This window comes from Melanerpes formicivorus, unplaced genomic scaffold (genome assembly GCF_026170545.1).
Source record: "Melanerpes formicivorus ecotype bairdi unplaced genomic scaffold, bMelFor1.0.p_v2 SCAF_102, whole genome shotgun sequence".
Classification (NCBI taxonomy): domain Eukaryota; kingdom Metazoa; phylum Chordata; class Aves; order Piciformes; family Picidae; genus Melanerpes; species Melanerpes formicivorus.
In genome coordinates this window covers 1,377,958-1,404,705 of record NW_027142454.1, presented here as the reverse complement: position 1 = coordinate 1,404,705, position 26,748 = coordinate 1,377,958, and the positions used below count along the sequence as shown (strand labels likewise).

General features: G+C 66.8%; 2 protein-coding genes across 9 annotated transcripts in view; one reads left to right on the top strand and one right to left on the bottom strand.

The window, feature by feature from the left end:
• Positions 1–1,001: 1,001 nt before the first annotated feature.
• ACD (ACD shelterin complex subunit and telomerase recruitment factor) lies at positions 1,002–18,337 on the top strand. 8 transcript variants are annotated; one of them, XM_068166604.1, is made up of 14 exons: positions 1,002–1,112; positions 1,319–1,415; positions 6,308–6,429; positions 7,935–8,025; positions 10,355–10,434; positions 12,519–12,563; positions 13,003–13,037; positions 13,834–13,985; positions 14,162–14,246; positions 14,363–14,437; positions 15,044–15,142; positions 16,262–16,929; positions 17,566–17,642; positions 17,769–18,337. In XM_068166604.1, the coding sequence occupies exons 1-14, from the start codon at positions 1,036–1,038 to the stop codon at positions 17,830–17,832; spliced, it is 1,767 nt and encodes a 588-aa protein (XP_068022705.1). In that variant the 5' UTR covers positions 1,002–1,035; the 3' UTR covers positions 17,833–18,337. The 8 variants fall into 8 exon arrangements, with proteins under 8 accessions (XP_068022705.1, XP_068022702.1, XP_068022701.1 ...); XM_068166601.1 differs by having other exon boundaries at positions 1,304–1,415; XM_068166600.1 differs by having other exon boundaries at positions 1,301–1,415.
• Positions 18,312–26,748, bottom strand: part of CARMIL2 (capping protein regulator and myosin 1 linker 2) — a 31,100-nt gene continuing 22,663 nt past the window's right edge. The window contains exons 27-38 of the mRNA XM_068166597.1: positions 26,387–26,503; positions 25,867–25,933; positions 24,470–24,780; positions 22,748–22,851; positions 21,923–22,328; positions 21,504–21,623; positions 21,322–21,358; positions 21,088–21,156; positions 20,545–20,850; positions 20,304–20,411; positions 19,682–19,804; positions 18,312–19,116 (exon numbers count right to left, since the gene is read on the bottom strand). Of these exons, the coding sequence (XP_068022698.1) occupies positions 18,941–19,116; positions 19,682–19,804; positions 20,304–20,411; positions 20,545–20,850; positions 21,088–21,156; positions 21,322–21,358; positions 21,504–21,623; positions 21,923–22,328; positions 22,748–22,851; positions 24,470–24,780; positions 25,867–25,933; positions 26,387–26,503 (1,944 nt within the window). The 3' untranslated portion in view covers positions 18,312–18,940. The remainder of the gene's footprint in view (positions 19,117–19,681; positions 19,805–20,303; positions 20,412–20,544; positions 20,851–21,087; positions 21,157–21,321; positions 21,359–21,503; positions 21,624–21,922; positions 22,329–22,747; positions 22,852–24,469; positions 24,781–25,866; positions 25,934–26,386; positions 26,504–26,748) is intronic.

Genomic DNA, 26,748 nt, shown 5'->3' with positions numbered 1-26,748 from the left:
GCAGATGGGGTTGGGGATAGGGAATGAGGATGCAGATGGGGTTGGGGATGGGAATGAGGATGCAGATGGGGCTGGGGATGGGAATGAGGATGCAGATGGGGTTGGGGATAGGGAATGAGGATGCAGATGGGGTTGGGGATGGGAATGAGGATGCAGATGGGGTTGGGGATGGGAATGAGGATGCAGATGGGGTTGGGGATAGGGAATGAGGATGCAGATGGGGTTGGGGATGGGAATGAGGATGCAGATGGGGTTGGGGATAGGGAATGAGGATGCAGATGGGGTTGGGGATAGGGAATGAGGATGCAGATGGGGTTGGGGATGGGAATGAGGATGCAGATGGGGTTGGGGATAAGGATGTAGATGGGGCTGGGGATAGGGAATGAGGATGCAGATGGAGTTGGGGATAGGGAATGAGGATGCAGATGGAGTTGGGGATAAGGATGTAGATGGGGTTGGGATAGGGAATGAGGATGCAGATGGAGTTGGGGATAGGGAATGAGGATGCAGATGGAGCTGGGGATAGGGAATGAGGATGCAGATGGGGTTGGGGATAGGGAATGAGGATGCAGATGGAGTTGGGGATAGGGAATGAGGATGCAGATGGGGCTGGGGATAGGGAATGAGGATGCAGATGGGGTTGGGGATAGGGAATGAGGATGCAGATGGAGCTGGGGATGCACAGTGGAGCTAGGCTGAGGATGTGGATGTGGGACAGAGCTGGGATGTAAGTGGGGCTGACGCTGTGTCAGGGGTTGGGGTTGGACACCAGGGCTGCCCAGGGCCGCGGTGGGGCCGCCAGGCCGGGAGGGGTTTCCGAGCCCTGGAGCCGTGGCGCGGAGGGCCGTGGGGTGGCGGCGCCCCGGGGCAGTGCTGGGCTCAGGCTTGGACTCCACCAGCTCAGAGGCCTCCAACCCCTAACGGCCTCCCGGTGCCCCCGGGCCAGGGCCAGGCCCCGCCCCGGAAGCCAGCACCTGCCGCTTCCGGTTCCGGCCCCGCCCCTTTCCCGCCGTTCCCGCCGCGCTGGCCGGGCCCATGGCGGCCGCGGCCGCTGCCTGCCTGGGCGGAGCGGGCGGGGAGCAGCGGGGCCGGCTGCAGCCCTCGGGATCCAGGTGAGTGAGACGAGGAGCTGGGGGCTCCCGCGGCCCGTCCCGCTGCCGCTGCCGTGCCTGCCGCCCGGGGGGGCTGCCCGGGCCGGGGCTCCCCGCGGGGCTGCCGGCGCGGGCTGCAGCGAAGCTCTGCCCTGTCCCCCCGGGGAGCTGGTGGCTGCCCTCGTGCTCTGCAGCCTGGTGTATGACAGCAGGAACATGACCTCCAGGAAGATCTACGTGCTGCAGCCCTGGATCACCAACCTGCTGCTCAACTTCGAGCAGCCGGGAGCCTGCCAGAACCTCCTGGCCGGGCAGATCCTGCAGGTGGGTGCCGAGGGGCCCCGTGCGCAGCTGCCCCTGAGCCCTGCCGCCGCTCAGCGTCAGGGTGACCCTCCCTGCCCCACGGCCCTGCTGCTGCTCTGCGCCCCCCAACCCCTCTGCCCCTGAGCCCTGCCGCCGCTCAGCGTCTGGGTGACCCTCCCTGCCCCACGGCCCTGCTGCTGCTCTGCGCCCCCCAGCCCCTCTGCTCTGCACCCCCCCAGCTGCCCCTGAGCCCTGCCGCCGCTCAGCGTCAGGGTGACCCTCCCTGCCCCACGGCCCTGCTGCTGCTCTGCGCCTCCCCAGCTGCCCCTGAGCCCTGCCGCTGCTCAGCGTCTGGGTGACCCTCCCTGCCCCACGGCCCTGCTGCTGCTCTGCGCCCCCCAGCCCCTCTGCTCTGCACCCCCCCAGCTGCCCCTGAGCCCTGCCGCCGCTCAGCGTCAGGGTGACCCTCCCTGCCCCACGGCCCTGCTGCTGCTCTGCGCCTCCCCAGCTGCCCCTGAGCCCTGCCGCTGCTCAGCGTCTGGGTGACCCTCCCTGCCCCACGGCCCTGCTGCTGCTCTGCGCCCCCCAGCCCCTCTGCTCTGCGCGCCCCAACCCCTCTGCCCCTGAGCCCTGCCGCCGCTCAGCGTCAGGGTGACCCTCCCTGCCCCACGGCCCTGCTGCTGCTCTGCGCCCCCCAGCCCCTCTGCTCTGCGCCCCCCCCAGCTGCCCCTGAGCCCTGCCGCCGCTCAGCGTCAGGGTGACCCTCCCTGCCCCACGGCCCTGCTGCTGCTCTGCGCCTCCCCAGCTGCCCCTGAGCCCTGCCGCTGCTCAGCGTCTGGGTGACCCTCCCTGCCCCACGGCCCTGCTGCTGCTCTGCGCCCCCCAGCCCCTCTGCTCTGCGCGCCCCAACCCCTCTGCCCCTGAGCCCTGCCGCCGCTCAGCGTCAGGGTGACCCTCCCTGCCCCACGGCCCTGCTGCTGCTCTGCGCCCCCCAGCCCCTCTGCTCTGCGCCCCCCCAGCTGCCCCTGAGCCCTGCCGCCGCTCAGCGTCAGGGTGACCGTCCCTGCCCCATGGCCCTGTTGCTGCTCTGCGCCCCCCAACCCCTCTGCCCCTGAGCCCTGCCGCCGCTCAGCGTCTGGGTGACCCTCCCTGCCCCGCGGCCCTGCTGCTGCTCTGCGCCCCCCAGCCCCTCTGCTCTGTGCCCCCCAGCCCCCTGCTCTGCACCCCCCCAGCTGCCCCTGAGCCCTGCCACTGCTCAGTGTCTGGGTGACCCTGCCTCCTGCACAGCCCTGCTGCTGCTGTGGGGAAGGAAAGGAGTTCTGCTTTGCCCCTTCATGCTGCCCCTGGATGGTGTTTGTGTCCCCCCTTGCTCTGTGCCCCCCCAGCCCCCCCGCTCTGCACCCCCCACCCCCTGCTCTGTGCCCCCCTCTCCCCCCCCCTCCCCACCCTTGCTCTTCTCCAAGCTGTTTGCATTCCCCAGGGTCCTCTCCTTCTCCCACCCCAGTGGATGGATGGTGCTGAGCAGGCCCTGCTGAGGTGCCTAGAGCCTCCCCCATGCTCTTCTGCACAGCCTTGGTGGCACCATGAGCTGGCACCCTGAGCTGGCACTGCCCTGGCTGCTGCCTCCCTGGGACAGCCTCTTGGGTGGTGGTTCAGAGTTGGGGCTCTGAGGCGCAGAGCTTGCTCCTGGAGAGCTTTCTGTGCAGCACTGGCAGTGTCTCGGACACTTGAGGTGTCCTGCAGGACAGGAGAGGGCTTTAGAGGACATTTGCCTGCTTGAGGCATGATGGGCAGGGGGAGGCAGCTGGGGGAAGGCAGTGCTGCCCCTGGGCAGGGGGTGAGGCTCCTGCCTTTGGGAAGGGCTGTGCTTGTGCCCTGGGTGCTGGACAAACCCAGCTGTGCTTTGCTGTCCTCTTGGTGCCTGTAGCAGCATCCCAGCGTGGACAGGGCTGTTGGTAGCCACCTCCTGCTGGCTTGTGGGGAAGGAGGTGTGGGAGCAAGCTCAGACCTTCCTGGGGAGCAGGAGCAGGAAGGAGGAGGCTGGGTGGCTGTGATTTAAACAGGGAGAGGTGGGATGGGGAAGGGAGCAATGACCCTGTGGCCCTGCTCCCCATCACTTCTGCAGGGTTAACCCTGGGACCACTGCTGGTCAAGATTTGTGTCTCTGCTGTAGACTGGGATCCAGGCACCAGCAGCAGGGTGCAGATGGCACCAGGCTGAGTGGTGCTGCTGATGTGCCAGAGGGACAGGAGGGCATCCAGGGGGGCAAGCTGCAGGGGTGGCACAGGTGTTGAACCTCCTCAGGTTCACCAAGACCAAGTGCAGGGCTCTGCACCTGGGCTGCACCAATCCTCATTACCATTCCAGTCTGGGGCTGAGGAGATTGAGAGCAGCCTGCAGGGAAGGCCTTGGGGGTGCTGGGGGTGGGGAGCAGCTGGGCAGGAGCCAGCACTGGGCACTGGCAGCACAGGAGGCCAAGGGCAGCCTGGGCTGCAGCCAGAGCAGTGTGGCCAGAGCTGGAGAGAGAGGATCCTGCCCCTCTGCTCTGCTCTGGGGAGACCTCCCCTGCAGGGCTGGGGCCAGATATGGAGCCCCCAGCACAAGAGAGGCCTGGAGCTGCTGGAGAGGCTCCAGAGGAGGCCACAGAGATGAGCAGAGGCTGGGAGAGTGTAGTGGTTTGAGCCTTAACTGGGAGTTAAGAGCTCAGATGGGGGCAAGGCTGAGAATCTCTCCCCTGCTTCCCCCTCCCAACAGAGAGGGGAAAAAAGGGAAGGGAAGGAGCAAATCCACCAAGCAGTGATGTGGAGGCAGCCTGGGAGTAGAGAGGTCAGGAGTTTCCTTTGAACAGTATATATATAACAATGGCAGGTAGGGGTGGCAAGGGCAAGGGACAAGGATGGGGACAAAGAGGAGGAATACAAACCCAGCCTCTCTGAGGAGGCTCCAGGGAGACCTCAGAGCAGCCTCCCAGTACCTGAAGGGGCTGCAAGAGGGCTGCAGAGGGACTGCCCCCAAAGGCCTGCAGGGCCAGGCCCAGGGGCAGTGGCTTGACATGAGAGCAGAGCAGATTGAGGCTGGATGTGAGGAACAAGTTCTGCATGGCTGAGGCCACGTCTCTGGGGATCTGCAGGTCCTGTGTGATCAACTGCAGCTGAGCCCCGGGGGGAGGGCAGGGCTGGAGGGGGCTGCAGCAGGCCAGGAGTGAGGCAGAGCCACCAGGGGTTGGATCAGGCAGGTGAGAGACCTGGAGGAGCAGTTTGCTGCTTCCTTTGGAGGAGCTGCACAGAGCAGAACAGGTCCCAGGCTGCCCAGAGCCCTTCTGCCAGGGGTCCTAATGCTGAGCTTTGAGGTGGGGTTAGGCTTGGGGCTGGGATTGGGTTTAGGCTTGGCTGGGACAGCTGCAGGCTGGGAGGCCATTCAGAGCCTTGGGGAGGCTGAGAGCTGGGCAGGGAGGAAGCTGCTGAGGCTGAAGCAGGAGGAGAGCAGAGTCCTGCAGCTGGGCAGGAAGAGCAAACTGCAGCAGCAGAGGCTGGGAGGGGATCTGCTGGAGAGCAGCCCCCAGGGAGAAGGAGCTGGCAGTGCTGCTGGGCAGCAAGGGCTGCAGGGCACAGCAAGGAGCCCTGGGGGCCAGGAAGGCCAAGGGGGTCCTGGGGGGCACTCGGCAGAGTGTGGCCAGCAGGGCCAGGGAGCTTCTCCTCCCCCTCTGCCCTGCCCTGCCCTGCCCTGGGGAGGCCACAGCTGGAAGACTGCCTCCAGCTCTGGGCTCCCCAGCTCCAGAGGGACAGGGATCTGCTGCAGAGAGGCCAAGGGAGGGCTCCAAGGCTGCTGAAGGGACTGCAGCACTGCCTGGGCAGGAGAGGCTGAGAGCCCTGGGGGTGTGCAGTGTGCAGAGGAGAAGGCTGAGAGGGATCTGAGCAATGTCTCTCCAGAGCTGAGGGCTGGGGGGCAGGAAGGGAGGCACAGGGACAGCCTCTGCTCACTGTGCCCTGGGGTAGGCCAAGGGGCAAGGGCTGGAAACTGCAGCCCAGGAGCTTCCAGCTCAGCAGGAGGAAGAACTTCTTGGCTGGGAGGCTGCCAGAGGCCTGGAGCAGGCTGCCCAGAGAGGTTGTGGAGTCTCCTGCTCTGGAGCCTGTGCAGCCCTGCCTGGATGTGTTCCTGTGCCCCTGGGCTGGGTGCTGTGCTCCTGCTCTGGCAGGGGCTGGCACTGGAAGGTTTCCAGAGGTCCCTTCCAGCCCCCCACATCCTGTGAGGCTGGGATCTGAGGTGGGGTTAGGCTTGCCCTTGGGCTTTGGGTTTCATTTAGGGTTGGGCTTTGGGTTGGGGCTCAGGTTTTGGTTTTAGTTATGGTCAGGTCTTGGGTTTGGATTAGGTTTAGTTTTAGGTTTTCAGCTTGGGTTGGGGTTAGAGTTAGGGCTTGGGCTTTGGTTTGGGCTTGGGTTAGGCTTAGTGTTTGGCTTGGGGCTTGGGTTGGGGCTGGGGCTGGGCTTGGGCTGGGGTTTTGTTTCTTGTTAGGTCTGGGTTGGGGTTAGGGTTGGGTTGGGGTTAGGGTTGGGGTTAGGGTTGGGGTTAGGGTTGGGGTTAGGGTTGGGGTTAGGGTTGGGTTAGGGTTAGGGTTGGGGTTGGGGTTGGGGTTAGGGTTGGGGTTTGGGTTAGGGTTGGGGTTAGGGGTCAGGTGTGGTATCTTCCTTCCCCCCATGTCCTCTCCTGCTCTCTCTGCTGCCTCCTGCATGCTCTGGGAGTGGATCCTGCTTGGCACTGCTGCCAGCCCCAGGCCTGCAGCGGCCTCTCTGGGCTGAAGGCTCTCCTCAGCTTCTGTCTTCCCATGCAGGCTCCCAGCTGGGCACAGTGCCCTGCCCTTGGTCACTGAGGAGCTTGGCATTGGCTTTTTCTTTCTCTGCTCCATCTCTTGGTAGGTTCTGAGGGACTCCTCTGCTCCTGGGCAGCCTGAGCTCCAGGATGCCATCCTGCAGGTCTCGGATGGCTCCTTCCACATCCGGGTGGTGCTCACCTGCAGTGCTCTGCAGGGAGAGGAAGGGTAGGTGCCAGCAGGGCTGGGCTGGGGCTGGGCAGCAGCTGTGCTCAGCTGCTCTGGGGCTCTCTTCAGCTGAAGCAGTCAGGACTAGGCCAGAGGCTGCTGCTCGGTGCCCTGCCTCTGGCTGGGGCTGGGTGGCAGGGGCTGTGATGCCGTGGAGGCACCAGGAGAAAGCACTCAAGAGCCTGTGGGCTCTGTGACAGGACACAAGAGTATGAGCTATGGGAGCTGCTTCAGTGCTTTCCTCAGCTTCCTCACCCTAGGGGATGCTTGGACAGCCCTGGGGTGCTGGTGGCAGAGCCAAGGATGAGCAGTGGGAATCAGCTGCAGGAGCCAGGAGGCCTCAGCTGCTGAGCAAACCAAAGCCCAAGCCCTAACTCTAACCCCAACCCCAACCCAAGCCCAAAATGAAAACCCAAGCCCCAAGCCAAACACTAAGCCAAACCAAAGCCCAAGCCCTAACTCTAACCCTAACCCAGGCCCAAACCAAAGCCCAAGCCCTAACTCTAACCCCAACCCTAACCCAGGCACAAACCAAAGCCCAAGCCCTAAGTCTAACCCCAACCCAAGCCCAAACCAAAGCCCAAACCCTAACTCTAACCCCAACCCTAACCCAAGCCCAAACCAAAGCCCAAGCCCTAACTCTAACCCCAACCCTAACCCAAGCCCAAACCAAAGCCCAAGCCCTAACTCTAACCCCAACCCCAACCCAAGCCCAAACCAAAGCCCAAACCCTAACTCTAACCCCAACCCTAACCCAAGCCCAAACCAAAGCCCAAGCCCTAACTCTAACCCCAACCCTAACCCAAGCCCAAACCAAAGCCCAAGCCCTAACTCCAACCCCAACCCTAACCCAAGCCCAAACCAAAGCCCAAGCCCTAACTCTAACCCCAACCCTAACCCAAGCCCAAACCAAAGCCCAAGCCCTAACTCCAACCCCAACCCTAACCCAAGCCCTTTCTCTAACCCCAACCCTAACCCAAGCCCAAGCCCTTACTCTAACCCCAACCCCAAAATGAAAACCCAAGCCCCAAGCCAAACACTGAGCCTAACCCAAGCCCAAACCAAAGCCCAAGCCCTAACTCTAACCCCAACCCTAACCCAAGCCCAAACCAAAGCCCAAGCCCTAACTCTAACCCCAACCCTAACCCAAGCCCAAACCCAAGACCTGACCATAGCCAAAATGAAACCCCCAGCCCCAAGCCAAAAACTAACCTTAAACCAAGCCCAAGCTCAAGCCCTGACCCAAGCCCTAACCCCAACCCAAGCTGAAAACCTAAAACTAAACCTAATCCAAGCCCAAGACCTGACCATAACTAAAAGCAAAACCTGAGCCCTAACCCCAAGCCCAACCCTAAATGAAAGCCCAAGCCCAAGCCTGCTCCTGAGATGTGTTCCAGCAGGGGTGTGGTTGGCATAGCTGTCAGGGGGGGTTCCCATGGCATCCCTGGGTGGTCCAGCTCCCTCCTTCATCTCTTCAAGATGTTCCTGCTCTGCTCTTTCTCCAGAAGACAGCAGAAGCTGAACCTTCCCAACCTGGTGTGCAGGATCATCGTGCTGCAGAAGTACACAGTGTGCTTCCAGAAGGAGGCCAGGCTGGTGAGTGCTCTGCTGGGGCAGAGCTCCCTGGCACACACTCACAGAAGGGTTTGGGGTGGAAAAGCCTCCCCAGGATCATCCAGCCCAGCACCAACCCAACCCCTCCATGGCCACCAGCCCCTGGCCCCCAGTGCCATGGGCACAGGGCTCTGCACCCCCTCCAGCCATGGGGACTCCACCACCTCCCTGGGCAGCCTCTGCCAGGCCCTGACCACTCTGCCACCAAAGGAATTGTTCCTCCTCTCCAACCTCAGCCTCCCCTGGCACAGTTTCAGCCCAGTTCCTCTCCTATCCCCTGAGGCTGGGCAGCAGAGCCCAAGCCCCAGCTGGCTGCAGCCTCCTCTCAGGGAGCTGCAGAGAGCAAGGAGGTCTCCCTCAGCCTCCTCTGCTCCACACCAAACCCCCCCAGGGCCCTCAGCTGCTCCTCCCCAGCCCTCTTCTCCAGACCCTTCCCCACCTTGCTTGCCCTTCTCTGGCCCTGCTCCAGCCCCTCAGGCTCCTGCTGGCAGTGAGAGGAGTCCAACCCTCTGCCAACCCTGGGAACTTGTCCAGAAGGGTCTTAAAAGTCTCCAGAGAAGGAGCTCCAGCAGGGCACCCCCAGCAGCCTGCCCAGGGGCACAGTGCCCAGGGGGGGTTGGAAGCTCTCCACACCAGGAGGCTCCACAACCTCTCTGGGCAGCCTGCTCCAGGCCTCCAGCAGCCTCACACCAAACAATTTCTCCTCTTCCCCACACCAAACACCCAGAGCACTGAAGACATCAAAGGCTCCAGGCCCCAGCACTGAGCCCTGGGGGACACCCCTGGTTCACACCCACCCCATGGGGAGCTCCAGGGAGCTGTGGTTGGAAAGCTGCAGCTGGGAGAGGGCCCTGGGGGTGTTGGTTGGCAGCCACTGACCAGGAGCCAGAGATGCCCAGGGGGCCAAGAATGCCAAAGGCCTCCTGGCTTGGGTCAGAAGCAGGGTGGGCAGCAGGGGCAGGAGGTGACCACCCCCCTGTGCTCAGCACTGGGGAGGCCACAGCTGAGTGCTGTGTTCAGCTCTGGGCCCTCACTGCAGGAAGGACACTGAGGGGCTGGAGCCTGCCCACAGCAGGGCAGAGAGGCTGGGGAAGGGCCTGGAGCTCCTGGGCTAGGGGAGGGCTGAGGGAGCTGGGGGTGGCCAGGCTGGAGAGCAGGAGGCTGGGGGAGACCTCCCTGCTCTCTGCAGCTCCCTGCAGGGAGGTTGGAGTGAGCTGGGAGCAGCCTCTGCTTCTTGGGGGCAAGGCACAGGGGCAGAGGAGCTGCTTCCAGGCTGCCCCAGGGGAGGTCCAGGCTGCAGCTGAGGAAACCTTTCTGCCCTGGAAGGGATCTCAGGCACTGGAAGAGGCTGCCCAGGGCAGTGCTGCAGTCCCCATCCCTGGGGGGGGTCCCAGCAGCTGTGGAGCTGGGGCTTAGGGCCAGGCTTTGGTGCTGAGCCTACCCTGGGTCTAGGGCTGGCCTGGGTGAGCTTGGAGCTCTCTTCCAGCTGGATGTGCTCTGGGGCTCTGTGAACACTGCACCCAGCTGGGTGTCCTCTGCACACTGGGGCTGCCTCCCTCCCCTCACCCAGGGCAGTGAGAGAGACACTGAGGAGAGCTGTGCCCAGCACTGAGCCCTGGGGACACCACTGCTGCCAGCTGCCAACTGGAGCTCACTCCAGAGCCCAGCAGCCCAGTGCCCAGCAGCCCAGTGCCCAGCAGCCCAGTGCCCAGCAGCCCTGTGCCCAGCCCTCAGGCAGTTCTTCACCCAGGGAGGTGTCCCCTGGCCCTGCCAGCCCAGGGCAGCCAGGCTCTGCAGGAGGATGCTGTGGGCCCTGGTGGCCAAGGCTTTGGTCAAGTCCAGGTGACCACCCCCCAGAGCTGTTCCTTCCTGCAGGCTGCCCTGCTCTGAGCTGGCCCCAGGGCCTGGCAGGTGAGGGCTGCTCTGTGGCATGGGGCTGGCACAGGCCCCTGTGGCACATCTGCTGTGGGGCCACCTGGCTGTGCCCTCCTGCTGCAGGCACCCTGCTGGCCCCTGGCAGGATGGTCCTCATGGCCTCAGCCTGTCCCAGGCTGGCATCTGGCTCCTGAAGAGCCAGCAGCTGCTGCAGGAGGGTACAGACACCCCCTCTGAGGGGGGCTGTGCTTTGAGGGGGGGCCCTCAGCTGGGCTGGGGGTAAGAGAGCAGAGGGTGGGGGTGCCTGCTGCCCCCCCAGTGGGGTGAGACTGCTGGAGGGTGCAGTTGGGAGGGGGCTGTCCTCAGCTGGGCTGGGGTGGTGGGAGCAGGGCAGGGGTGGCTGCAGGGTGCCTGACAGGCTGTGTTTTGCCCCCAGGAGGACTGCCAGTTCTACCTGACAGTGCACAAGTTCATTGTGCTGCCCATGGAGAGGCAGAGGATGGAGTCCTCTGATGGGTATGGCTGGGGGAGGGCAGGGGGCTCTGCTCCTGGTGGGGCTGCTGCATGCTCCTGCAGCATTGCTGGGAGCCCTGCTGGGAGCTGGGAGCCCTGCTGGGTGCTGGGAGACCTGCTGGGAGCCCTGCTGGGTGCCCTGCTGGGAGCTGGGGGCGCTGGGGGCTGGGGGCGCTGGGGGCTGGGGGCACTGGGAGCTGGGAGCCCTGCTGGGTGCCCTGCTGGGAGCTGGGGGCGCTGGGGGCTGGGGGCGCTGGGAGCTGGGGGCACTGGGAGCTGGGGGCACTGGGGGCTGGGGGCGCTGGGAGCTGGGGGCACTGGGGGCTGGGGGCGCTGGGAGCTGGGGGCTGGGGGAGCTGGGGGCGCTGGGGGCTGGGGGCACTGGGAGCTAGGGGCTGGGGGCGCTGGGGGCTGGGGGCACTGGGAGCTGGGGGCGCTGGGGGCTGGGGGCACTGGGAGCTGGGGGCACTGGGAGCTGGGGGGGCGCTGGGAGCTGGGGGCACTGGGAGCTGGGGGGCGCTGGGAGCTGGGGGGCGCTGGCAGCTGGGGTCTCTGGCAGCTGGGGGCGCTGGGAGCTGGGGGGCGCTGGGAGCTGGGGGGGCGCTGGCAGCTGGGGGCGCTGGGAGCTGGGGGGCGCTGGGAGCTGGGGGGGCGCTGGCAGCTGGGGGCGCTGGGAGCTGGGGGGCGCTGGGAGCTGGGGGGCGCTGGCAGCTGGGGGCGCTGGGAGCTGGGGGGCGCTGGGAGCTGGGGGGCGCTGGGAGCTGGGGGGCGCTGGGAGCTGGGAGCTCGGAGCTGGGGGCGCTGGGAGCTGGGGGGGCGCTGGGAGCTGGGGGGGCGCTGGGAGCTGGGGGGCGCTGGGAGCTGGGGGCGCTGGCAGCTGGGGGCGCTGGGAGCTGGGGGCGCTGGGAGCTGGGGGGCGCTGGCAGCTGGGGGCGCTGGGAGCTGGGGGCGCTGGGGGCGCTGGGAGCTGGGGGCGCTGGGAGCTGGGGGCCCTGGGAGCTGGGGGCACTGGGGGCGCTGGGAGCTGGGGGCGCTGGGAGCTGGGGGCCCTGGGAGCTGGGGGCTCTGGGAGCCCTGCTGGGAGCTGGGGGCTCGGGGGGCTGGGGGCTCTGGGAGCTGGGGGCGCTGGGAGCTGGGGGCGCTGGGGGCGCTGGGAGCTGGGGGGCGCTGGGAGCTGGGGGGCGCTGGCAGCTGGGGGCGCTGGGAGCTGGCAGCTGGGGGCGCTGGCAGCTGGGGGCACTGGGAGCTGGGGGCACTGGGAGCTGGGGGCGCTGGGAGCTGGGGGGCGCTGGGAGCTGGGGGGCGCTGGGAGCTGGGGGGCGCTGGGAGCTGGGGGCGCTGGGAGCTGGCAGCTGGGGGCACTGGCAGCTGGGGGCACTGGGAGCTGGGGGGCGCTGGGAGCTGGGGGCGCTGGGAGCTGGGGGCGCTGGGAGCTGGGGGGCGCTGGGAGCTGGGGTCTCTGGGAGCTGGGGGCGCAGGGAGCTGGGGGGCGCTGGCAGCTGGCAGCTGGGGGCGCTGGCAGCTGGGGGCGCTGAGGGCTGGGGGTGCTGGGAGCTGGGGGTGCTGGGAGCTGGGGGCGCTGGGAGCTGGGAGCTCGGAGCTGGGGGAGCTGGGAGCTGGGAGCTGGGGGCTCTGGTGGGAGCTGGGGGCTCTGGGGGCTGGGGGCGCTGGGGGCTGGGGGCGCTGGGAGCTGGCAGCTGGGGGCACTGGCAGCTGGGGGCACTGGGAGCTGGGGGGCGCTGGGAGCTGGGGGCGCTGGGAGCTGGGGGCGCTGGGAGCTGGGGGGCGCTGGGAGCTGGGGTCTCTGGGAGCTGGGGGCGCAGGGAGCTGGGGGGCGCTGGCAGCTGGCAGCTGGGGGCGCTGGCAGCTGGGGGCGCTGAGGGCTGGGGGTGCTGGGAGCTGGGGGTGCTGGGAGCTGGGGGCGCTGGGAGCTGGGAGCTCGGAGCTGGGGGAGCTGGGAGCTGGGAGCTGGGGGCTCTGGTGGGATTTGGCCTCTGCCAAGAGGAGTTGTGTGCTGTGCCCTGGCAAGCTGGGGGGGGGTGTGGGGCTATAAGGGCTCCCAGTGACCACCTTGTGTCCTGCTGCAGGAACCAGGAGCCCTCAGTGCTGCAGAAGATAAAGGAGCTGTGGCTGTAAGTAGAGCTGAGGGACACCTGCAGGCACCAGGAGGAGAGCCTGGGGCAAGGCTGAGCTCAAGGTTGAGGCAGCTCCTGCTGACCCTCGGAGGCTCCCTGCCCCAGCCCTCGGCAGAGCTGAGCAGCCCAAGCCAGACAAGGTCCTGGTGAGACAGAAGGTTCTCCAACCTCCTCCTCCAGGCTGGCAGAGCCAGGAGGAAGCAGCTGTGGGGGAGGTGTTCCTGGCAGGGCTGGGTGGGTGAGCCCTGCACAGCTCACCTGGAGCTCTGGAGAGCCTCAGGGGGGCTCTGCCAGTCCATCTCCAGGAGCAGGGCTCCTTGCTGGGTGTTCCTGGGACACAGCAGTGGCCAGATCCAGCAGCAGGTGGGGAATCCACTGCCCCCACCAGGCTCTGCTGCCAGCCCTAACCTGCCTCTCTTCTCCTTGCTCCTTGCAGGAGGGGTCTGGAGGGGAAGAGCCCTCGCAGTGCAGGTAAAGGTGGGGGGCACAGAGTGGGCTACAAGCTGCCCGGGGGGGGCTCCTGCTGCTTCTCAGCTCTGCTCTGGGGTAGGCAGAGGTAGCACAAACCTGACCCAAGCAGGACAAGGTGGTGCCACAGCACAGCTGTGCTCCAGCTGCTGCTCCAAGGCCTCTGTGGAGAAGGCAGAGAGAGCTTCTGGAGGCCAAAGAAATGCAGTTTTGGGGGTTTGCCACAAATTTTGGTGCCCACCACATCAGGCAGCAGAGTAAAAGCATTTGGTTGCCTCTGCTGGGCACTGGGGAGGCCACAGCTTGAGCCCTGGGGTCAGCTCTGGGCTCCTCACTGCCAGCAGGAGCCTGAGGAGCTGGAGCAGGGCCAGAGAAGGGCAAGCAAGGTGGGGAAGGGTGTGGAGAAGAGGGCTGGGGAGGAGCAGCTGAGGGCCCTGGGGGGGTTTGGTGTGGAGCAGAGGAGGCTGAGGGAGACCTCCTTGCTCTCTGCAGCTCCCTGAGAGGAGGCTGCAGCCAGCTGGGGCTTGGGCTCTGCTCCCTAGGAGCAAGGGACAGGGCAGGAATGGCCTCAGGTTGCCCCAGGGCAAGGTTAGGTTGGACAGCAGAAGAAACTTCCCTGAAAGGGTTCTGGCCCAGGCTGCCCAGCCCTGGAGGTGTTTGAGAGGCAGCTGTGGGCTGAGGGCCATGGCTTAGCCCCAGCCTTGGCAGGGTCAGGGAAGGGTTGGTCTGGAAGGGCTGCTCCAGCGGGGGCCTGAGTCGGGACGTCCCCTCCGGTGATGCTGCTGTGTCCTCGCTCCAGAGCCATCCCTCTCTCAGCTGATTGCTGCCATAGGACAGAGCCAGCTGGCAGTGCTGAAGGAGTGTGCTGAGGAGTGCCTGGATCTGTGGGTGCCAGGGGGCATGGAGGACCAGAGTGCCAGCAGCCAGTGGGAGGCAGAGCGCAAGAAGCAGGTTGGTTGTGCCCCTCTGAGGCAGGGCTGCTGCTGTGGGGCTGGGGGAAGGGAGGGGAAGGCAAGAGGGCAGGGCTGGTGGCTGGCTGAGGGGAGAGGGGGACTTCAGCTGCAGGTTCAGGTGGGCTTCTGCACCTCGAGTGGGCCTGCCCAGTGCCACCCATGGGCTCCCTGCAGCAGGGTGAAGACTTCCTGGTGCCAGCCAGCATCCTGCTGATCCCTCCCGAGGAGGAGGTCGTCGCTCCCGACACGTCCGGGGCAGGTCGGTGCAGTGCCTTTGGCTGCAGGGTGGGCAAGGGCCCAGGCACGGGGTGGGGTGGGGAGGGGAGGGGACCCCCTGTGCTGCAGCTGTGCCCAGCAGTGCCTCCCTCCCTGCAGGCACAGGCGCGGCGGTGCCCGGGCAGAGCGGTGGCTCTGTGCCCAACGAGCAGGCAGCGGAGTCCCAGGGCAGCTGTGAGTAGTGGCACCTCCAGGTGATTGCCTCCGCAGCTGGCTCTGCCAGCTCCTCCTTGCTCTGAGTGCAGGAGGTACCAGCATGGCTGGGGGCTTGGGGAGACCTTTGGGGATGGCCCCAGCCCTGCAGCCTCCTGAGGCTGAGCTGCTTTGGCTCCTGGGGCTGGCAGCACAGGAAGGAAGTTCTGTGCCGTCGATGCCATCCCAGAGCCTTGGTCTCCTACCCTGAGGTGGGCTCTTGGCTGGCTGTGGCTCAGCCCCAGGATGGGATTCTGGTCCCTGCTTGGGCTGGGCGGAACTCATCTCTGCTGCAGAAGGAGCTCCCTGTAGAGGAGGAGCCTGAGGCAGCTGCTGCCCTGGGCAGTGAAGGGTGCAGGAGAGCTTCCTGCCACCTGCCTCCTCTCTGGGCAGCCTCTGCACTGCCTGCTGCAGCCCTTGGCTGAGGCCAGGAAAGGAGTCTGGCTGCAGGCTGCAGCCCTGGTTTTGCTTGGAGGAGGTTCTCAGAGCTCCCCTCAGGCCCCATGGGCAGTTCTTTGTAGCCACTGCAGGGTTGGGAGTGGCAGCCACTTGCTGTGCCAAAGCCAAACCTCAACCTGGTCGTTGCAGCTGATGGCTCCACAGCCCTGTCAGACACCATGGCTGAGGACCTGGACAGCCCCTGGAACAGGAACTCCCCAATCTCTTTGACCCTGAGCTCTTCAGATGGTGAGTCATGGATCCTGCACTGCTTGGCTTGGAAGAGACCTTTCAGATCATGGAGTCCAACCCTTAACCCAGCACTGCCAGGGCACCACTAACCCATGGCCCACAGCTCCACAGCTTCTCAGTCCCTCTTGGGGTGGGGACACCACCAGGGGCCTGGGCAGCTTGTTCCAGGCCTTGAGAACCCTCTCAGGGAAGACATTTCTGCTGATCACAGAATCACAGAGTGGCTTAGGCTGGGAGAGGCCTCAGAGATCATCTAACCCAAACCCTGCCAGGGGCAGGGACACCTCACCCCACAGCAGGTTGCTCACAGCCACCTCCAGCCTGGCTGCAAACACCTCCAGGCAGCAGCAGGAGGCTTCCACCACCTCCCTGGGCAGCCTGGGCCAGGCTCTCACCACCCTCCTGGCCAACACAGCAGGTTCCTCACAGCCAATCTCCAGCTCCCCACTGCTCCTTTTGCTCCATCCCCCCCAGTCCTGTCCCTCCCTGACACCCTAAAGGATCCAATCTAAAGCTGTTCTCCTTCAGTTTCAATCCATTTCCCCTTGTCCTGTCTGTGGACACTCTTGTGAGCAGTCCCTCTGCAGTGCAGGATCCCTTCAGGCACTGCCAGGCAGCTCTGAGGTCCCCCTGGAGCCTTCTCCCCGCCAGGCTGCACAGCCCCAGCTCCCTCAGCCTGTGCTCCCAGCAGAGCTGCTCCAGCCCTGGCAGCATCTCTGGGGCCTCCAACCTAAACCTGCCCTGCTGCACCTGGCACTCCCCTGGCAGGCAGGAGATGAGTCCTGTCCTGGCCCACAGAGTGCCCTGCTGGGTGCTGGCTCCCAGCCCCCTGGCCAGTGCTGCAGTGCTGGCCCTGTGCCTGCATCTTCCCACCTCAGGTGCTCTCGTGCCAAGACAGGGCACTGGGGCAGCACCCAGTCCATGCCCATGCCCGAGCCCAGCCCGTGCCCAATCCTGAGCCCATGCCCCAGCCCATGCCTGAGCCTGAGCCCATGCCCGAGCCCAGCCTGTGCCCAGCCCATGCCTGAGCCGAGTCTGAGCCCATGCCTGAGCCAAGCCTGTGCCCAGCCCATGCCCAAGCCCAGCCTAAGCTGAGCCCAGGTTTTGTCCTGGCAGAGAAGAGCTCCCAGCCTGCCTTGTCTCCAGAGAGCCAGCAGGAGGCAGCCGCTGACAGCAACACCCCGGACCTGCCGGAGCCCTGCAGCCAGTGCCCTGCTGAGGACTCCCTGGCCGGAGAGCCAGCGCTGGGCTCCTCCCCCTCGCTGCTCTGCTCCCCCAGCACCCTTAGCGCGCAGGGGCTGCCAGCCCCCGAGGCGGCCGGCGCCGTGCCCAGCCCTGCCGCCTGCCCGCGGGCACCGGAGGGCGCTCGGTCTCCCCCGGCGGCGCCCCCCGAGGGCGCTGCCCAGCACCAGCCTGCGGACTCCAGCGGCACAGCCGTGCCCCCAGAGGCCTCCCCGCAGGGCACGGCCAGGGCGCAGGCCGGGGGCGCTCCGGGTGCCAAGAGGAAGTTGCTGCTGGTGGATGGTCAGGGGGCGCAGTGCCCCCCGGGCACCCCCGGGGGCAAGCGGAGAGACGCGGTGGGGAGGCTGGAGGCTGTGGGCAGCCAGCAGGGCAAGAAGAGCAGGAGGGTGGAGATGGAGCTGCTGCACGGGGAGGAGCTGGAGGAGGACGAGGAGGAGGAGCAGGAGGAGGAAGAAGAGAAGGAGGAAGAAGAGGAGGATGAAGCAGCATCCCCAGCTGCCGGCCCCAGTTCCAGAGCAGAGCAGCTCAGAGCTCTGCAGCCGGTAAGGAGGCAGCAGCTGGTGGGGGTCTCCTGAGGGGTGGTCCCCAGGGAGCTCCTGTCACAGCATCCCAGCTTGGAAGGGCCCTCCAGGATCCTCTGGTCCAACCTCTCCTGGCAAAGCCTTGGTCTAGGCAGGGTGTCCCAGCCCCTGTCCAGCTGAGTCCTGGGGGTGTCCCACGCTGGGGAGGGGTCCAGTGGTTCATTGGCCTTGTGACCACCTTTCCTCTGGGGCTCCCTCAGGGCGTCCCCAGCAGTCCCTGGCACCCTTGCTGCAGTCCCTGGCACCCTTGCTGCTGTCCCTGGCACTCCTTGCAAAAAGAGAGTTTCCATCCTCCTTTGCCTTGCTCCTCTCTCCCCCTACGGCTGGTGCCCACCCCCAAGGCCTTTCCTCACCTGGCTGCTGGGGGAGGGGAAGCTGAGGGCAGGCATTGACATAGGTGGTGGCCTCCAGCCCCCCGGAGGGCACTGTTGGAGATGTGCTTGAACCTGAGCAGGGTAGGAGCCAACACTTAGCAGAGCATCTTCCAGCTCCACAGGGGAGAGCTGAGGGAGGGACTTGCTGAGGGTGTGGGGCTGGGGGCTGGGGCCGTGCCCTGGGCCTTGTGGCCCAGCCTCAGCCTCCCCTTTGCCCCTGCAGTACGTGAAGAAGCAGCCAGCCCAGTACAGCTACGAGGCGCCGAGCCGTGAGCTCTGCAGGCAGATCAGATCCATCAGGTCAGTGCCTTCCCGGTTGGGGGGGGGGGGGTGGTGGGCTGCTGGCACCCCTGCAGCAGGACCTCAGCCTCTGCCCCACCCCTGGGCAGCCAGCTGGGTCCCTGCTGACTGTGCTGTCCCCCTCAGGCTCCCCAGGGCCATGCTGCAGTGGGCGTGCTGGATCCTCACCGCCGGGGAAACGGACTCCTGACCCAGCCCTGCTCCTTCACCGCCTCCAGCTGCACGCTGGCAGCTTGGCACCGCCCAGCAGAGGCAGCTGGGGCAGGAGGAGGAGGACATCAGGACCCCTGGCTCCAAGGGGACCACTGCCTGGCTTGGCCTGGCCTGGCCTCGCTCCAGAGACCAACTCTGAGGCCGTGACCTGCTGAAGGCAGCTCCCTCAGCACCCAGAGGGGAGGAAGCCTCCATTAGGGGATAGATTCCTGCAGCCCTCTCCCTCTGCCTCCTTACCAAGCACTCTGGGCCGGTGGATGGGAACCAGGAGGTGACCCAGTGATGCCATACCACAGCAGGGGGGTGGCAGAGGTCTTCCTCCCCCCCACCCCCCCAGAGCTCCTTCCCTGCCTGCAGGCACCGCTGCAGCCCTCCAGCTGCTCTGCTGGCTGGCGGGGCCCCGTGCTGGTTTTGTTCCACAGACAGAAGAATCCTGCAGGAGTGGGCTCAGAGAAATGCAAAATAAAAATTGTATATTTTTAAATACACAGCTTCTGTATGAAAAACACAACAGGAATCCAAACACAAAAGGGGGGGGAGGGGGCAGAAGCCCCCCCCGGGAGAAGCCTTCCTCTTGTCACCGTTCGGGGTGAGGAGCTGGGGCGGGAGGAAGCCGCTGGGGGCAGGCTGCTGCGGGAGGGGGAGGCTGGAGGCTGCTGCAGGCTGAAGCAGTGGTGCGGGGCCTGGGGCCTGCCGAGGGAGCCTGGCTCCGGGAGGGGCTGGAGAGAGCAGGACCCCCCCCCCCGCCCCCGGGGGCGAGGAGCTGCGGAGCTGCTGGGGAGCTGGTAGCGCTTTGCGGTCGCCGGCTGCCCGCGGCGGCACCGGGCACCCAGGGCAGCCCGAGGGCCCCAGGGCGGCCTGAGGGCTCTGGTGTGATCCCTGGGCGTCTGTGCCCTCCTGGGGGTCCGTGCCCTCCTGGCAATGCTGGTGGCCCAAGCCTTGCCCGTGGTGGAAGGTGGGTGATGCTGTGGTTGATGCCAGCCCAGCGGGAAGTGGAGGTGCCCGGAGGCTGCTGCCTGTGACCCGGTGCAGCGCAGGCACCGGCAGGGCTGGACTGGGAGCTGTGGCAGTGGCATGCAGGGGCCTCAGGGGCCCAGGGCTGGCTCCCCCTGGACTGGCACTGGGAGTCTTTGGTCTATGGCTGCTGAGTCCTGTGCAGTGCCCCCAGCCTGTGCCAGGCCTTGCAGCTGCTCGCCAGCGGTGCCTGCTCCAGCCTGCAGCTCCTCTGGCCCAGCGTGGGACCAGTCCTGGGGTGTGGTGCCTGCAGGGGTCATGGAATCATGGAATGCCTTGGCTGGGAAGGGACCTCCAGAGGCCACCCAGGCCAAGCCCTGCAGCCAGCAGGGACAGCCCCAGCCAGAGCAGCTCTGGGGCTCACAGCCACAACCAACCTGCCCTGCAGTGGGGCCAGCCATGGAGCAGCTCCCTGGGCAGCCTGGGCCAGGCTCTCCCCACCCTCAGTGCCAAACATTTCTCCTTCTCTCCACTCTCAATCTCTCTCAGTTCAAACCATCAACCCTTGCCCTGCTCCAAACTCTGGCCCCAGACTTCTGGGAGTCCTTCCAGCACTGCAAGGCCACCAGAAGGTCTCCCTGGAGCCTTCTGCATGCTGCCCAAGCCCAACTCTCTCAGCCTGGCCTCACAGCAGAGCCCTTCCAGCCCTGCCAGCACTGCTGTGGCCTTCTCTGGCCCTGCTCCAGCAGGTCCCTGTCTGTGCTGAGGGCTGCAGAGCTGCCCCAGCACTGCAGGGGAGGTCTCAGCCCTGGTACTGGAGTGAGCACAAGGTGACCCTGCACACCCCCAGGGAGGACACCACCACATCTCACCTGCAGCATCCGAGGAGGTCAGCCTGGGCTGGTCCCCTGGCTCTGGGAGGGCTCTCTGCCTGAGCACAGGTGAGCGCTGCAGGCGCAGGGGCACGGTGCCTGCTGGGGAAGCAATGCAGCCCCCTGCAGGGTGTGGCACAGCCCCCTGCAGGGTGTGGCACAGCCCCCTGCAAGGTGTGGCACAGCCCCCTGCAAGGTGGGGCACAGCCCCCTGCAGGGTGGGGCACAGCCCCCTGCAAGGTGTGGCACAGCCCCCTGCAAGGTGGGGCACAGCCCCCTGCAGGGTGGGGCACAGCCCCCTGCAAGGTGTGGCACGGCCCCCTGCAAGGTGGGGCACAGCCCCCTGCAGGGTGGGGCACGGCCCCCTGCAGGGTGGGGCACGGGCCCCCTGCCTCCTGCTGCTAGAGCTCAGCCCAATGCCAACTCCCTTCCTGGGAGCTTCCTGCCGTGGTTCTGCCATCATCCAGCACCCAGTGCCGCTGGTGCCACCCACCAGCTGAGGCAGGCACCGCCGCTGCCTGTGCCTGATGCTGCCACGTCCATGAGCTGCCACTGTGCCCTATGCTGCTTCTACCAGCACTGGGTGCAGGGCTTTGGGGTTCCCATGCCAGTCCCCACTTACTTGCCAGCTGTGCTGGGCCCTCGGGCTCCCTGAGCTGCTCCTCGTGCACAGACACTGCTCGGCGGCCGGTGCCCCGCGGTGCCCCCAGCCGTGGCATCAGACGGTTCTCTGCACCAGCAGCAGGGAGGAGCTGCCAGGGGGAACCCTGCTGCCCCCAGCCTCCTGGCAGCCCTCATCAGTGCTGGGTGCCTGGGGGACAGGCCAGCAGGGGGCATCCTGCTGGCAGCTCGCACGTCCCTACCTTCGGCGGTGGGTGGTGTGGGCAGGGGGCTGCCGGGCCCCAGCTCCCCGCCGTGGCTGACCCTCCGTGGCACAGTGACTGGCACGCTCCTGCCCAGCCGTGGCAAGCTGCCACTCCAGCCCTCCTGGGCCCCGGGCTCGGGCAGCAGGCTGGGCTCGGCCAGGGTACAGGAGTGCCGCAGCTGGCTGCAGCTGGTACCCTGCGGCTCGGCTGGCAGCGACCGCCCCAGGGCCCTCCAGGCCGGCCGGGGCTCGGCCGGGCCGGTGCCAGCCTCCATGGCGGTGCCCGCGCTGCGGAAGGAGGCGTCTGTGGGGAAGGCAGAACAGAGCTGGGGCTGCCTGGCAGGGAGGGCCTCAGGCATGGCCTGGAGGACGGCTCACGGCGCTGGCACCCAGCCTGCAGCCCCCCCACGGACTGGGCAAGCGGCTGAGGTTTCATCCAGCATCGCCAGGGCTGCGCAGCCGCGGGGGCAGGGCACCCTCCCGGGAGCGGGACCCTGCCCACTGCACATGGGGGCTGGCGTGAGCCCCGTCCAGCACCCACCTGTGGACACAGAATGCGTGCGAGCCTTCAGGGGGGGAGGGGAGTCTGCAGAGCTGTCCACGATGTCCCCTGCAAGCACAGCCCCCGGCCAGCATCAGCACCCTGCAGCCCCTCCCATGCCACCGGCACCCCGGGAGGGGTGGCACCCTCGGCCGGCAGCCCAAGGGGACCTGCCCGTGCCCACCCCATGGGTGCCCAGATGGGGGTGGGGGTGGGGAGGCTGCAGCCCCTCACCATCGGAGCCTGCCTTCTTGATCTCGCTGTCTTTGCTCTGCAAGGGGAGAGAAGCCTGGTGAGGAAGGCTCCGGCTCCGGAGTGACTGCAGGGGATGGCTGCATGCCCTCATCCCACGGAGCCGCCCTCTCCACCCACCCTTTGGGTGCAGGATCTGTCCCCACAGCGGTGCGACTGCCCACCTGCTGCCTCTTGCTGTCGGGGGCCGGGCCCCTGGTGACGCCGATACGGTGCAGCATGACCTGCATGCGCTGCTCGAAGGCGCTGGGCAGCTCCCCGGCGCTCCTCTCCAGCTGCCTCTTCTGGGGGGGGGAACACACACAGCCCTGCCAGGGGCACGGCACCCACCTGCCCGCCCGCGGGGCACCCCCCCAGCCGTGCCCCCACCCAGCTCGGCTGTCCCCAGTCCTCACTCTCGTGTGCCCACATGCCCCACGGTGCCTTGGCTGATCCCCACCGCCAGCACCCACGGGAGGAGCCCAGCAAAAGGGTCGGGGTGGGGTGGAGTGGGGTGGGTGTCTTGGTGCCAAGCACAGACCTGTGGAGTTTGGAGGAGACCTCGGAGCCCCTGGAGCTCACCGAGCCCAGTGCCAGCACCAACCTTGTCGTGCCTGACCCCCAGGGCGTCCTCGTCCTCGCCGGGCAGCAGGATGAGGGACTGGGATTTGCCCTCCCGCGAGTACTTGGGCCGGATCCTGCGGGCAGAGTCGGGTGTGTGGCAGTGCTCGGGCTCTGCCGGGGGCTCGGCGGCGAGCCCCCCCTCCTCCGATTTACTCAGGGGCTTGCCCCCCTCGCCCGCCCTGCTCGGGGCTCGTAGAATGTCACTGAGCATGGAGCGCCTGCTCCGGGGGCCGGCGGGGCCAGCCTCGGGCTCCTTCTCACTCCTCGAGCCCCGGCTGGATTTGGGCTTCTTGAAGGCGAAAAAATTCCCGATTTTCTTCTTGAGGGTGCGAGAGCTGGAGGGGGCCAGAGGCACCGACCCCGCGCAGGGCTCCGGAGCCGTGGGGCTGGGGACAGAGAGGAAGCAAAGTCAGCTCTGGGCTGCCGAGGGGCCGAGGATCACTTTTCCCTCCGACGTCCAGCCCGAAGGGATGGATCCTGACCCGGGACACCCAACCCGGGAGAGGATTGTGTCCCAGCAAGGGAGTCTGTGCCCAGCGTGGGAGCCCCGTGGGTGCTGCCCTGTTGCGTCCCTGCTGTGGGGCAGACCCCACAGACCCTCCCTGGGCTCGGGACTGTGGGGTGCTGGCCACATCCTGCACCCCACGGCTGGGTCCCAGCTCTTGCTGATGCCCCCGGGCGGAATGTGCCTCCCAGCCTCCCTTTGGCACCGGGACCAGCAGGGTAGGTAAAGGCTGGGGGGGGTGGTGGGGGTGGTGCCAGGCTGCTGGGTGTGTGTGGAGCCCTGGGCACCCCCTGGGCTTACAGTGGCTGCTCTGTGATGAGCCTCTTGGCAAAGAAGTCCTCCAGCCCCTCGTCCACGCGGGTGATGCTCCTGTCCTCGCTGTTGGCGCAGGCCACCGGCGGCACCTGCGAGCAGGCCTGGCTCTCAGGGCTTGCTTGTGGCACGGGGCAAGGATGCCCCTCCACATGCCCATGTGCCTCTACGAGTGGGTGCCCATGCAGGAAGGGTGCTGGCAGCCCTCACCTCGCTGTGTGGCTGGCACAACAGGCACAGGTGGTGTTACCAGCGGCCCCCCGGCTCTGAGCCTGCCACATCCCAGCCCCCCCCCCCCCCCCCCCGGCTGCTGCCAGCCCCCTGCACCTCACTGGGTGCCACAGGTGGGTGCTGGTGGCTGTCCCAGCACGGTGGCTGGGATCTGGCATCTGTGTGCTAGGCACAGGGAGGTGTTTCTGCCCCTCTTTGGTGACACAATGACAAACCCTGCCGAAGCCCTCCTAGAGCTGGGCCAGGCCTCCAGCCCCAGCTGTGCCAGGGGAGAAGCCTTTGGTGGGGACACTTCCTCTGGCTGGGAAGGGCCACCCACGCTCCAGGTGCATCTGCAGATCCCCAAGTCCAACCCCGGGGTGCCACCACAGCCTGGGTGAAGGCCACCCTCTGTGTCCCCACGGCAGAGCAGCCCATGCCATGGCCAAGCCTTCCTCACCCAGCACTCCCTTGGTGCCCTCCTGCCAGCATTTCAATCCATAACCACTTTTCATTACAGCTGGCTTGATGCCACTCAGGAGCCATTCCAGCCACCCAAGTCTGCCTCTCCCTGTCACATTGCATCCATCAAAGCCCATCCTCACTCAGGTCTTGACCAACCCTGGGTGTCAAGCTTGCCCGCCTGGAGAGGTGTCCCATGGGGATGGTGCCCAGGCCCAGCCTGGCCCCTGCCAGCCTCCAGTACCCACCCTACCCACAGGGAAGGGCTCCTGCGTCCCATCCAGTGCCACGGCAGGGCTGGTCCTACCATGGCCTGAGGATGAGCATCAGCACAGCTGTGCCAGCCAGGGCTCCCTGGTGGGCACAGAATCCAGCTGCATCACACTGGCATGGGCAGGAGGTGATGCCAGCAGGACCCAGCTCTGGGGACAGTGGTGGAGACAGACTCCCCACCAACAGCACCCAGAAGTTACTTCTCCTTTGGAAAGGGAGCTGTGGGGGCTGCTTGCCCTTTTGGGGGAGTAGGGCAGGGGGAGCAAACACCACCCCCCACCACCCCCATGTCCAAGCAAAGCCCTACCAGCACCACAAGGAGCTGCAGTGGCCACTGGCACTTCGGGGTGGGTAGGTTTTGGCTGGTGGGGGGGAGGAGGTTGGGTGAAGGGAGAGAGGGGTAGCCAGAGCCATGGGCAACCGTGCCAGCCCCTGGCACCCAAACCCTGTGGGGGTTTCATCCCCCTCTGCCCTGCCCACCACATCCCCGTGCCCGGCATCTGCCTGCAGGCAGCAGGGAAGGGGATGGATGATTCCCATCACCCCCCTCAACCCCCCTGCCTATCCTTGCAGCCTTCCCCCCCCTTCCCGGGAGAAAGCTCCGGCAGCGGCAGGGATGCAGGAGCCGGCAGCATTCGCAGCCCCGCGCAGCTCCGCAGGCAGCCGGCACCGGCTGGGTAAGCCCCGGCCGGCCGGGAAAAGGGCGAACGGACTCCGGCTCCCCCACAGCCCCCCCACCCCCGCCCCGCCACCGGCCCCTCTCACATTGGGCTTGCTGGGCGGCTGCCGGTGGCGGCGGTTGGGCCTGGGCCTGGCTTTGGTGCAGTGCTCCAGCTTCTGGCCGGCGGTCGGCAGGTCCATGGGCAGCGCTCCGGCGGCGGCAGGCTGCGCGGCGGGGAGGGAGCCGCTCGCAGGCTCCGCATCCTTTGTGGCGGCGGGGCCGGGGCGTGCCGGCGGTGCGGCCAGGCTGTGCCACGGCGGTGCGGCCAGGCTGTGCCACGGCGGTGCCCGCGGTGCCCGCTCCGCCTGCAGCCCGCTGCCGTCCCCCCCCGCCGCCGCCTCCAGCTCCGACACACCTACGAGGGGCGAGAGGGCCCCAACTGGCACCCAGTCTTGCGAGGCCTTCCCATCACCATCATCATCATCATCATCATCGCTTCCACCGGCGTCACCTTCCCCCACGCTCACGGCAGGTCAGCGGCGCCGCCTGCGTAGCCTGTGTCACGCCGCGGGGAGGGGACCGCGGCCGCGGCCACCCACAGCCTGCCCGGGGGCTGCCGCGGGGAGGGAGCCTGCCCTGCGCCCCAGAGGTTTGCCAAGGCGTGGGGTGCTGTGGGAAGGGGCTGGGGGTGGGGGGAAGCTGGGGCAGGGGCAGAGCCAAGCACCGGCAAGGAGCGCTGAGATCTGCAGCAAGCAGCAGCTGCGTGGCACAGCTCTGCCGGTGCTGGCCCAGCGAGCAGCACCCAGAAATGTCCTCCCCAGTTTGCTCTGCAAGCAGATCCTCACCCCCCAGCTACACACTGCATGGGGGCAGGATGGTGCTGAGCTTGGGGACATCATGGGACAGGGTGCTGCTGGGCTCAGGGACACCATAGGCTGGGCTGGTGCTGAGCTCAGGGACATCAGGGGTCCCCTGGGAACATCCTGGGTGCCAGGCACTAGGGCACAAGGGCCAAATACCCATCACAGCCAAAGCCCCAAAGAGCAGAAACCACCCACGAGCTGCTCACTGCCCCCTGTCCCCCCAGCTCCTGCTCCTCCTCCCAGGCACACAGGGCTCTGTGGGGCAGCACCAGTGCTGGGGCAGCTCAGCACCAGGAGCACTCATGGGCAACATCTCCTTCCCTGTGGTGGGTCCCCAGTGATGCCCATACTTGGGCTGGTCCCTGGGATGGACAAACCTCCCACCCCTGCCCAGCTGCACGGGGAGGGAGCTCAGGACCCTGCTGCCCATGGGCGCTGAGCCAAGAGTCCCCCCCAAAACCAGCACAAGAGCAAGCTCAAGGTGAGGCCAGCACCGCGAGAGGCTCTCTGGAGGGGTCAGACCCCTGCCAGGCACCGCCTGCAGTCTGCAGCACCATCAGGGAGGGCTCTGCCCATCACCCCCTGCCCCACGGGAGGTGGCACAGCACCCACCCGGCCATGGCAAAGGGCAACCTTACTTGTCAGGGCTGGTGTGGGGCGGACGCTCCTGCAGTGCTTGTTCCTCCTCCACAGGGCCAGCTTGTGCTGTGGGCACAGAGGCACAGGGGCAGCCTGGGCACCGGCGGCAGGCACCCTGCGACAGCCCGAGCCAGACAGGCTTTGCCCAGCCATAGCTGCCACCTCTCCATCACCCCCAGACTCTCAGGGCCGCCCCCCTTCATCTTGCTCTGGCACCCAAACCACCCACGGTGCCGGGTCGGATGCTTCCCGGTCGTGCTGCATCCCAGGGTCTGAAGCAACGGCCCAGGACCGCCTTTGGGTCACCACGAGGCCAGCCCGCAGGTGCCAGCTGGGCGGGCAGCAGGCTGGGCAGGCTGCCGGTGCCATCGCCCAGCACTAATTGCCTTAGCGGTGGCTCGGGGGGGGTGCTGGAGGTGCGTGTGCCCGGGGAGGCCGTGGCGTTAAGCCTGGCATCAGCCGGTAAGGAGGATAAAGGCGGCTACGGCGCGGGCACCGCACGGCGCGGCCAGCCCCTACCTCCTCCACGGCGAGGTCTGGAGGGCTCCTGCCCCTGGGCTGTGCCGTGGCATCGTCCTCAGGCGGCTCCGGTGGCGGCAGCGGGAGGTCGAGCCCCTGCTTGGCGAGGCTCTCGCCCTGGAACCATTAAAGGAAGCGCTGGAGCGGTCCCGCGGGCTGCCGGCAGCGCTGCCCGCTCCGACCCGCGGCTGGGATTTGCGAGCGGATTTAGGCTCTGATTAGCCGCCCGCCGGCCCCGCCGCAGCTGCCCTGCTCCCGGCCCGCTGCGCCCGCAGGCGGTGCCAGGCGGCACCCCGGCAGCACCCCCGGCGGCACCCCCGGCCCGCCGCTGCCCCGCGCCCGGGACGCTAATGCTGCCGGGA

Coding starts and splice junctions, on each gene's coding strand:
- ACD (XM_068166598.1), top strand. CDS start 1,036: ATGGCGGCCGCGGCCGCTGCCTGCCTGGGCGGAGCGGGCGGGGAGCAG. Junction 8,026..10,354: donor TCCAGAAGGAGGCCAGGCTG/GTGAGTGCTCTG, acceptor TTTTGCCCCCAG/GAGGACTGCCAGTTCTACCT. Junction 12,564..13,002: donor AAGATAAAGGAGCTGTGGCT/GTAAGTAGAGCT, acceptor TGCTCCTTGCAG/GAGGGGTCTGGAGGGGAAGA.